Below are 12,445 nucleotides of genomic sequence, written 5' to 3'. Positions count from 1 at the left end.
TAATTTATAATAATAGTATATTACTAATTACGAAATTAATTTATGTGGTATTTTATAAAAATATTAAATTTTTTAGTAAGATTTTGGTAAATTTTTTCTCAACAGATTTTGTTATAATTAAAAAAAATCAAATTTATAGTTGATTTATTATTAATGTAAACAATAAAATATGTCACATTAACTAATTCTTTAAGTGGTCCAACTATGACTTGTTGATAATAGATAAAAATAAAACTCTAAATTAATACATTAGATTATTTGCCAAAAGTTTTTGACATGTTCACATATGTGTAGGCAGCTCTTATAGCTGTAATATATACTATTCCCTATCTTTTTAATAGATGATGTTTTGGAGTAAAAAATTGTTTCAAATTACATGACGTTTTTAATTTTCAATGTAAAATATTATTTTATGATATGTAATTTTTATATTTTGTAAATTATTCTTTTTGGTTGAATTATGGTTAGTTGGATAATTAATAATGTTTTTGTTTAAAAAATAAAAATTAAATATCTTGTGTGTATAACTTTAAAACGTCAACTAGAAAATGGAGTGAATATGACCCGGTCTTAATTAATTTATTGTACTTATGTTTTGTCACAAAAGCAAAGCCATTAATTACACCTAATATGACAATACTCCTAATTAGAATCTGACGTGTTCCACAAAACTTCTAAAGATGGATTGGATATTTCTCGATGTTTCGTCTTTTGATGTTATGTAAGACAATATCTAGCTATCATTCGTACAAAATATTAAAATAGGATATATTTTTCGTGGATATGAACGATTGATTTTTTTTTTTGTGATGTTAACACCAGCTAGCTTGAAGTGTGAACTAATTAATAAGTATCTCTATGTTGTTTGGCTTTAGGGTTGATACGTCAATTGTAAAAATTTGCAAGAAATAATCTTTATTATCGCACCATTTAACCACGAGTCAGCGGTTTAGTGGTAGGATTAGGAGGATGCGAACTCAGGGAGCTAAGCCATATAGATTTAAAGGCATTTTATTATACTTTATTTATCTTGTGATCACGTGAACATAAAATTATGCTTTCGAGTTTCATTCAAATTTCCGTTGATATGTTCCATCAATGGGTTAGTGGGCGTATCTGACTGAGTACCTATCAATTAAAGTAATGAAAAAACTTAAAATAGCAGGAAAGAGAATGACAATTTGTTAGAGTCGATTGGTCACGAAGATGCTGCAAGTTGATTACTCTTTACCACACATTTTTAATTTATCTTACATTCATAGATATTTTCCACTTGTGACACACTTTTTTGTGGGATCCACTGAATTTTTAGACAACTATAACCTTAAAGAAAAAAGAATATTAGTTTTTTGATTATTTTTTTTATTGTACTTTATGATTTCATTTGCTTTTATCTGAAAATCTAAAAATATATTAAATAAAAATAATTGTCATAATAAATTATATATAAAAAACTCTATCTTTTAAGATCCATTGTCATATATGTATGTTAACTTGTAAACAAAATTAATTATGGACGTGGACTCAAAAGCTTGGATAGTAGCTTGGATAGTAGAGTTATACATTAGTTGTGGACATGGACACCTTAACACAGAGATCATTGGCTTATACCTTTAAGAGTTTGTTCTTCGCTATAGTCTCCGGGAAGAAGAAACCCAGATAACCATGTTTCCACTGTTACTCCCACCGTCACCGGCACTACCGACACCATCACCACGATCGAGTTTTGATTCTAACTCGTTAAAGGTCTCATCTTTAGATCCGATGTACATCGATCTGCTAGAGACTTCTTTGTGACCACATCCAATCCAACGCAACTAGCTCTCGATCTCCGATAAGACAGCTCTATCAGAGATGTCTTATCCATTGGAGCTCGATCAGAGCTGTTTTATCAGAGATTGAGAGCTAGTTGCGTTGGATTGGATGTGGTCACATGGTAAATCTTCAGCATCCAAAAATGAGATTTTTAGCGAGTTGGAACCGCTCGATCGTGGTGGTGGCCTCGGCGGTGCCGGTGACGGTGACGGTGGGAGTAACGGTGGAAACGTGGTTATGTGGGTTTTTCCTTTCCAGAGACTATGGCGAAGAATAAGCTCTTAAAGGTATCAGCCAACGACCTCCGTGTTAAGATGTCCATGTACACAACTAGTATATAACTCTACTATCCACGCTTTAGTGTCCACGTCCACATTTAATTTTGTTCACACGTTAATATATATATATATATATATGAAAATGGATCTTAAAAGATAAAGAATTTTATGTATAATTTATTATGATAATTATTTTTGTTTAATACATTTTAGAATTTGAGATAAAAGTAAATGAAAATATTAAGTGGAATAAGAAGAGGAGAGAGATTCATGTGATGAGAAGAAACCAACTTTTATATTAAAAACATAAAAGCAATGAGAGAAAGAATAAAATCTAAGGTCATATGAATATTTTTGACATGAGAAAGTGTGTCTCAAGCACTAAATGTCCTATAGAGTAATTGGAAAGTGAGAAAGTGTCTCTAGGTGTAAAAAACTCGCAAAAAAAATGATGATAGACAATTCCACATCTGTCAACCCCACGATAACTCAATTAATCTGAAACAATTAAAGCATAACTAAAAAAATTAATATTATGGGGTTGATTGGCAAGTGCTTTAGAAGTGTTGTAAGATCTCTCTACAGCCTAGATTATTTCTACAGCCCAAAATTTTGTCAATCATGCTTTGTAAAGATTTTTTAAAGTTACAGATTTTTTTTTTCTTTTTATTTATTTTTATCTGTGGAAAGCCATAAATCTAGAGCATTTATTTTTTGCTTTAAAAAATTTATATGTACGTCTTTGAATCTTTTTAAACCTACAACTAATATTGTACAACAAAATTATCTACAGACACAGCAAAAAAAATCTACAGATTTATTTCTAAGGCAAAAATATAAAGCTAGAACTCTTTCCCATCATCCCCTATATATCAGAAACGGACGGAGGTGGATGCTATTACACTTCCCATTGAAGATTATTTTGGGCTATTCCATAAATCTAGAATACACCCAAATTAATTTTTTAAAAAAATATAGCATTTTTGGGTGTATGCTCAATATTTAAGATTAGATGCGCACATATGGAAACAAAGAGTATTTAGAATGGTTTGCCTCCTGGCCTCAAAGATTAGTCGGGCTTCACGGTCTAGATGACTCGGGTTACCAAAAAAATAAAATCGCACTTTATTTTGTTTAACCAAATGATGTGTTTTATTTTTGGGTGCAAGTGTGCAACTATCAAATGATGTGTATCTATTAAAAATGAATCGTTGTCGCCAAAAATTAAACGACTTTACGTTGTGAAGTCGATGATATGTTTTTGACGTTTTCATATACGTCAGACTTAAACTTTTTGAGTAGCTTGTCAAGAAAAAGTGTTCGGACAAAACATTTGCATTTTGTAGTTCAGTTTCACCATAAAAGCAAATGTAAAAAATGTGCCAAAAACAAGAGATAATTGGTTTTTATACACATAATTGAACACTTAATTAGCTCTATGTACACTATGTGATATTAATATTTTTGTTATGATGTTAACCCTATAGGGTATAGCCTTTTGCTAGTCCATTTGATTAGAATTGTGTCAGTGTTTGCTGTCTATTAGCTATTTTTTTTCTTATCCTAAGTTTTAATTTTCTCCTTTTTATCTTTTTCTTTCTTCTCTTATTCATTTTCTAGTTGGTTTATGAGAGGAAGATGACAAGTGAACCGGCTGGCTGTTTTGGTCATAAGAAGAAATCTCATGACTATTAGGTGAAAACTAATCAAATTTCTTTTAAAAAAACTTTTTTTTGTTTGGTTGTTTGCTTAGAATGAGTTTATGCAAGATTCAGTTATTCGTTTGGGTTTCTAGTTGTTTTGACTTGGCATGAAAGTTAATGTCTCTGAAAATTCTAAAATATGTTTGTGATTTAGCTGTATCGATTCTAGAAATTTGTTATATGATAAATGATTTGTTACATAGTACATGTTATGTTGGCTTATACATATTTTGATAACAAATAATTGATAAATGGTTTGTATGATCTTACAAAAGACTTGTCGTAAATTGATATATGGATTGTGTAGTTGTTAAATGGTTTGATAAGTGGGTTTTCAGCTTGTACATTGTTTAGTACTTAATTTAGTCGCTGACAAATGGGTTGATACATTGTTTATGAGTTAATATGTTAATTGATAAATAGTTTACTATATGCTAAATGATTTGTTACCTGGTACATTTGGTGTTAGCGGATAGAGAGTTTGGTATCAAAGAATTGATAAATTGTTGTATGATGTTATAAAAGATTTGTTGTTAATTGATACATTGTTTGTAAAACTCATTAATGATTTGATAAATTGTTTGTCAGATTATACATTGTTTAAAACTTGATTTGGTAGCTGGCAATTGGGCTGTTGACTACATAGTTTTTGAGTTAATTATTATTTGGCAAATATTTTTTATTTGTTATCTGTGTAGTTATTTGATACTTTTTTATTTGTTATCTATGTAATTAAATGGCAGTCCTAGCTCTTGTCTATGTTGATACTTCTTGTGCCGTAGAAATCCTACACACTTTCATAGCGTTCATCCTTGGACTTCTCCGGCACATAAACTTGTCCGAAAATAACTGTAAGTAGCAAATACATGCTTTGTTAGATGATACATTGTTTATTAGCTTATACATATTTTGATAATATTTATGTTAAATGTTACTTACTTAGTTAGACGATAATATTTATGTTCAATTTTATCAAATTTGAATTTTCTTCTTTATTTTGCATATTTTGCTGCAGAAAAGAGAAGTAAAATAGGAAAAATGAGAGTGTGAGATTAAAGTAAAAATCGGAGTAAATATGGAAGAGGAAATAGAGTGTGAGAGTGTAAGGATGTAAGAATGTAAGTGAAAAAAAAGTATAAGAGTGTAAGAAGAAATAGAGTGTACGAGAAAAATGAGTGTAAGAAAAAATATAGTATAGGAGAAAAAGAAAGTTTAATAAGAAAGAGAACGTAAATAAAAGAAAAACTATTTCAATCAACCATCAAAAAAATTATAAAACACTAGTAGTCTTTTTCATAATTTCTGCCATAAATACTTTTAAAATATGAAAACTCGTCTTTTTCATAATTTCTGCCAAAATATGTAATGTTTCAAATGAAACATTATAAAGTTTAAAAGAAACCGAAACAGAAATAGGAACAGAACAATAAATTCTCGCACCATTGAATTTGATATGTGTCGCCTAAACATCAAATGATGTATGCTAAAATTGTTTTTGAAAAGTCAAGGTGGATGGATATGAGATTTTTCTTTAAACGAAAAGTCAAAAAGAAATCGTGAATGTTGTTAAACCTTTCTTTTGACAAACACCCAGGACCGGTGTAAACCATTTTTATAATTAAACCTTTATTGTTGAGATTATCATTTCTATAGCAGTTTAATTATTATTTCAATTGATAACAAAATATGAAAATACGATAAAAAAAAGTAAATATTTTGTAATTGTTAAGTCAATAACAGTTATTAAACCTTTGTTCCATTAAAATATAATATACTGTTTCTTTGTTACCGCTGACATTGATATTGTGATACAAAAACAAAACATTCTACTATCGAATATTCCCTTGATTTCTAATAATAATCCTGTACGGCTTTACAGTATCTCTTGTTTAGTGATGCAAAACATTGTAAAATTTTATTTACCGTATCTAACCATAATTTCACCAATCATAAATATATACTATATACTTTCTCATTTGTCTGAAACATAATTTCCTTATGTAATAAAACGTAGATACGTGCCAACATGCAAAACTATAAAAGATCTATATTAAAATAACTGAGTAACAAGTAGAGATTTGTCGGTTTAGTCTTATTCAAATGATAAGAAAAAAAACTTACTGGCTTATACATGAGAGTCGTTTATTGGCTGTAACATAATGAGAACTATACTTCCTTTGCTCTGATCACTGTATATATGAATTGATACGATCAAGCTTCTTGAAAAATGTCGAGCTAGTCTTAGAGAAGACATTAACTTGCAATCTTTATAGTTTAATAGTGAACATGTACGGAAAACCTTTTCCATGACATAGGTGCATGCCTAATATATTCTTCTAGTTTCGACTATTAGTCTATTTCTAAGTTGAATCATCTTCAATTCATTTCTATTTTTTATATAATAGAAGAGCGCTAAAATAGAGATAATTTTATGTTTCAAAGTATTCATCTATTATAGAAAAAGATATGAGTTGGAGATGCTCAGCATATAAAAATCAAAAATCATAATCCGTGAGTGGACTGAGTTTTTCTAATGTATAGAGTGACTATCATATCTAGAGTCAATTTGGACAGTATACTAATTTCATGAGGAAAAGAGAGAAGAGAACGGCCGATTCTCGGAGCATCTCCAAAAAGAAACTCTATTTTTAAGTTTTCAAAACTTTATATTTGGAGTTTAAATGTGTTTTTCTCCAAAAGAAAAATTTCAAATTTAACTTCAAAACTATTTGTATTTTATAATATGGTCCTTATATTTTTCATAACTAATTTGACTTCATAAAACTTTTGAAAATAATTAACACATATATAAACATATTACAACAATATTAATTAATAAAATATTATATTAAAATATAACATTATAAACAAAATAACTTAATTAATATTAAACTTCAAGCAAAATACTATATTATTCCATAAAATGATTTTCGTAATGCATATATGATCTACTAGTACATTTCGAAATAAAAATAGCTCTCTTCATTTTTAATTTGTAGATTAGAGATAAAAATTGTTAAAATCGGGAGATATTAATACTTGTAAATACATTAGATCATAACAAGAAAGTAAAAGAGAAACATAAAATATTACTAGCAGACTAACTTTTATCGATGATATTAATACTCGTGAATATATTCAATATGAAAAAGAAAGAATTGAACGAAAAGACATCATCAAAAACAACAACCATCTTAAATTACAAACAAAAAAATTGGATAGTATTTGGAAATTTTGAAGGTTCCGGATCAAACTTACCTGACTATTAGTGTTGTTGTAATATTTAAATATGTGTAATAGTTATATCTATGTAATTTTTAAAAAGTTTTTTTGTTAAGTCTTTTTTTGTATATTTTTGTTATCTAAATCTAGTTTTAAATATTTTAAATCTTCTTTTAAAGTTTTTTTTAATTTTATGTGTAAACTTAAATTTTGTAAACAAAACTTAAAATATTTATGAGATATAATTTTTATAAGGATTAAAATAATAAACAAGAAAATATTTATGAATTATAAATGTGATGGGTAATTATAGGGACCAAAATACAAATAAAAATATGAAACTTCAAATTTGAAGTTTTGAGAAGTGAAATTTCAAATATAGAGTTTCACTCCTCAAAACTTCAAATTAAAGTTTTTTTTTAGAGCAAAAAACTTCATATTTGAAGTTATAGAGTGTCTTTTGCAGATGCTCTCAACACTAATTAAACATATAAAATCTCACCTGTATAATCGGTAAATACTAAATACTAGTAATTGCAATGCCAACCCTTTGATTAGTACGGCCACGTAAGTGGAGAGAGAAAGAAATAGAAAAGGAAGGGACGACTTTTTAGAGAAAAATGAGTAAATGCTCTTCGCTGTCTCTATTAGTCTATTTGATCATACTACAGCCACGTAAATGCATTTTCTTCTTTCAATATTTATTTATTTGTTTTTTTTTCTTTTTTGCTAAAATTTAAAATATTCGTTTATGGGCTTATTTTTCAAATAACTAAAAAAAAGTGAAATTAGATTTTTATAGCATCTCCAACGTTAGAGTATTTTAAATGAAGAGTTTAATGACAAAAAAGTAACATTTTGATGTATTTTTGCTTTTTATTTAAATTTTAAATTTTATTAAAATCTGATCAGTTACAGAATGACACTTGTCTCTAAAGATTGTATATAGGTCTTAAAAATTTTCTTTTGAAGGACCGATAGTTCCTTTAATATGTACTGTTTCATTATTTTTAATTTTTTATTAATTTGGAATCCCACTAATTTATCTCCTGTTGGACATGTTCTTTTTTTTTTTTGTTAAAGTAAATTAAAAGTCTGTTGGACATGTTCTTAGAGAGATACCAAAGAAAGATAAGAAGAGAAAATAGAAAAGAGAGTATGTTTTTAGTTAGTGTATTTTGGTTTTTTTGTGTATATAGTTGGCAAATTTCCCTTTTTGTTGCGGATGACTTTCATTGGCCTTAAATTTTTTAGATGTTGTATCTTTAATTGTTACTTAAAGCATTTTAGAGGTTGTGTTAAAGATAAAGTTAATGTTTTCGCATGTTCACTTCACATGGTAAAGAAGCAAATTAATTAAAGAGAAAATTACCCAGATTAACTCTAATGTTTTAGTTAATTACTAGTTTAACTCTATGTAATCAACAAATCTGAATATAGATACATAAAGACCAAATAACCCCAATAATTCTACTTTACTACAATATTGCCATTATCAATTTAATTCATTAACAAATTAAAAACTAAAGAAAAACAAAACTTAGGTTTCAAAGAAACTCTGCATCTTTAGAAGTCATCTTCATACACTTCAAAGATCATTGTAATCTCTGATCACCCTATGAACAAAATCACCATAACTAGTTTTGTCGTCTATGGCTATAGCTTTACTTCTTGTTACTTTGTCAACACCAAATAACCAATTGTTTTTACCAAATATCCATTGACCACAAACAATTTTATTTGCACCATGAGTGAAAAAATAAAGAAATAAATGTCAATGCGAAAACGTTACTAACCTTGTTATGATCAAGGTGATCACGTGAATGAGTGTTTTGTAGATTAGGGCTTTTTTCTTTGTTTGGTTTAAATTACGTTTGATTTGGTGGTTTACATGATTTTGATTCAAATTATTGTTGGTTTGAAAGGTTTTGTTTTAAATCAATTTAAATTACTGGTATATGAAATAATTTCAGGATTAAATGGTTTAACCCGTTTTGCAATAACCATTCTGGTTAAGTGGAATTAAAAAAAAATCTAAGAATAAAAAAATCTGCTAAATCATAAATAAATCTAGGGCTTAAGCTTAAAAAAATCTGTCAAATTATAACAAATCTATGGTAAAAGAATAAATAAATCTATCAAATTGTAATAAATCTGTTGAAATTACGTAAAACTGTGGCTAAAGAGTAATAAATCAGTCAAACCGAAATTAAATCTGTTAAAAACAAGTAAATCTGTGGCTAAAGAAAAAATGAATCTATCAAACCATATGTAAATCTATTCAAATTAAGTAAATCTGTGGCCAAATAAATTAAATCTAATGATTTTTAATTAAATCTGTTAAATTTTAATAAATTTGTGGTTAAACGTGATAAATTTGTTATAACAAATCCGTGAAAAGCTTATTAAGTCTATAAACTTTAAAACAAATCTATGGCCAAAAAAGAATAGATTTAAGTTCGTGACTACATAGAAAGTGGACAAAATAAATCTGTCAGTGGCAAAATTGTAAATATTCGAAAAATGTAATAATGATATTTTTGTTATTACTGTTTTTGTTTTAAAAGAAAAAGAAATAAGGGTAATTTAGGTATCAAAACACAAACTAGTAATTAAAAAATTAGAGTTAAACTAGTAATTAATTGATAAATAAGAGTTAAACTAGTTTTTTCCTTTAATTAAATTCGTAAGAAAACAAATATAAAATTCTTTTTCAGCAAAAAAAAAAACTAATATAAAATTGATTTTTATGCGCTAGCGTTGGATTCGGTTTAAATACATGTGTGTGTCTTATCTCAATGCATATATATCCAGCCTGTATATATCCAAAGAAAGACCCATGTGACCTAGACGCTTTGTCTTTCTCTTCACCATCACTCTTTAGTGAAACCACCCTTGTAATAAGCAAACAACAACAAAAGCATCTAAAAGAGAAAGATCAATTTAAAGAAAGGAAATACTCTTTAAAGTCAAAGTGACTTTTTCAGAATACCCTCTTTGCAGAAATCCAATATTGGAGTCTTGCTAGTTTTTATATAGCTTCCACACATATACACACACGCACTGTACCTACCAATATATATATATATATATATATAGAGAGAGAGAGAGAGAGAGAGAGAGAGAAAGGAGAGGATCAAGAGCGTGCGCGAGTAGATATGGGTAGACAACCTTGTTGTGAGAAGATGGAGGTGAAGAAAGGACCATGGACTCCGGAAGAGGACATAATCTTAGTCTCTTATATCCAACAACATGGCCCTGGAAGCTGGAGATGTGTTCCTAGAAATACCGGTCTTGATCTTCATTTCTAATTTTTATTTTAACCTTATTAGCTTATATATATATAAAACATATATACATGTATATATGTTTTCAGGTTTGCTAAGGTGTAGCAAGAGTTGTAGACTTCGATGGACTAATTACCTTCGTCCCGGGATCAAACGAGGAAATTTCACTGAACATGAAGATAAAACTATCATCCACCTCCAAGCTCTTTTGGGTAACAGGTATCCGACAATATTCCTTTAAGCAATTCCATTTTTATAAAATTGTACAAATATTTGATGGATGCTAAAGAATCTTATATCAGCGAGACAAAATCCAAAGTAATATAGTATAATTTATAGGAGCTAATCTACTCACTTCTAACTTGGTTTGAGTTGAAAGTTCATAAAATTTAATATAATATTTATTAGTCTCTCTGGTATCTCTTGTTAATCTCATAACATTCATTGGTGTATTAATGTTTCGCTTCAAACTTTTCTTGATATAATTCGATATCGTCTTTGAAAATCAGATGGGCAGCCATAGCATCATATTTACCTCAGAGGACCGACAACGATATCAAGAACTATTGGAACACTCATCTCAAAAAGAAACTCAATCTTCAGCGTCAAAATGGTAACTCCAACGACGACGACACCAATATGACAGAGATGTCGTCTTGTGATAACAACAACAACACCAACAGGAGAAGCGTCAACAAAGGCCAATGGGAGAAAAAACTTCAAACAGACATCAACATGGCCAAACAAGCCTTGTTCCAAGCCTTATCACTTGACCAAGCATCTTCATCGATCACTCCTGATCCCGACTCACCAAAGCCTCATGATCATCATTCTACCACCGCTATTTATGCCTCAAGCACAGATAACATCTCTAAGTTACTACAGAACTGGACAAGCTCGTCCTCTTTAATGCCTAACACTTCATCACTCTCCAACAACCGGAGCTCGAGCACCGGTGAAGGAGGAGTTCTTGATCATCAGTGCTCTTTGTTCTCACCGAATTCAGAATCTGGATCAGTTGATGAGAGGTTGAATATAATGACAGAGACAAATATATTCAAAGGTGAGAGTAAATCAAACGTTGACAGGGAAGCAACTAATAATGTTACTACTGATGATCCTGCAGGCTCGTTGTCTTTAATCGAGCAATGGTTATATGATGATCAAGGCTTGGTTGATCAGTGTGATGACGTACAAGAAGATTTAATTGATGTGTCTTTAGAGGGTAAAAATAATGGCAACAACGGTCAAGATTTGTCCTAAGAAAAAACTGTGGAGCAACTCTAAACGTATACCAACTACCAAGGGTAGGTAGTGTTGTGATCTTAGTGGCATTCATAATAAGGTTGCGCTCTGCACCCAAAGTCAATTATCGTTTAATACGTACTTATAAATTAGACTAGTAGAACATGATTACATTAAATGTTGTTTTCTGTTTTAAATAATCCTTAGTTATCTATCTATATATTATAACTAACCTTGTCATTTGTCAATGTCACACAATTTCGATAAGTTATTATAATGTTATTGTTCCAGTAAAGAAAAACGAGACATTATGTATCATGTAGACTTTTGAAATTAATTGATAAAAAGAAACCTGTGCCGCTGTACCAATATCAAATTGAAGAGACCGACTCATAATCTTCGATAAATCGTTATCGTACTTAACGTGTTGCCGTGTTGGTGATCTGGTACATAAAGTTAGCGTCATTGACTTTGTCAATTACGAAACAGAGCCTAGTTTCTATAGCCCATTTGAAACAATGGTCAATGGGCCTATCTATTACCCAATAATACTGGCTTGTTGATTCCCTCGTGTTTTGTTTTATGCTTATTAGGTTAAAAAAAAAACAGGTTTGTTCCACGAAGATTTTTTTTTAAAACGATCAGGAACTTCTAATAATTGTTATTAAAAAAAATTAAAAGTCAAGGATAGAAATTATACATTTTTAGTATTTGAATATATTGAATTGCTATTGGTTTATGAAAAAATATATAGTGTGAATGTGTGATAAAAAAATTACTTTAACAAAAAAAAAAGAGTGTGTGATAAAATAGTATATTTATAACTAAAACTTATTATTTTTATTATGTGTATAATATCTAAAATAAATATATTATATATTAATTAATTAATATT

At 29.1% G+C, this 12,445-nt stretch overlaps 1 protein-coding gene across 2 annotated transcripts; it reads left to right on the top strand.

Moving 5' to 3' along the window:
* Positions 1-9,849: 9,849 nt before the first annotated feature.
* LOC106296767 (myb-related protein 306-like) lies at positions 9,850-11,821 on the top strand. 2 transcript variants are annotated; one of them, XM_013732993.1, is made up of 4 exons: positions 9,850-10,309; positions 10,395-10,524; positions 10,815-11,333; positions 11,432-11,821. In XM_013732993.1, the coding sequence occupies exons 1-4, from the start codon at positions 10,177-10,179 to the stop codon at positions 11,463-11,465; spliced, it is 816 nt and encodes a 271-aa protein (XP_013588447.1). In that variant the 5' UTR covers positions 9,850-10,176; the 3' UTR covers positions 11,466-11,821. The 2 variants fall into 2 exon arrangements, with proteins under 2 accessions (XP_013588447.1, XP_013588446.1); XM_013732992.1 differs by having other exon boundaries at positions 10,815-11,821.
* Positions 11,822-12,445: the final 624 nt, after the last annotated feature.

Source organism: Brassica oleracea, chromosome C6 (assembly GCF_000695525.1).
Source record: "Brassica oleracea var. oleracea cultivar TO1000 chromosome C6, BOL, whole genome shotgun sequence".
Lineage (NCBI taxonomy): Eukaryota > Viridiplantae > Streptophyta > Magnoliopsida > Brassicales > Brassicaceae > Brassica > Brassica oleracea.
Note: the sequence above shows the minus strand (reverse complement) of the source record. Positions and strands in the feature narration are given on the sequence as shown.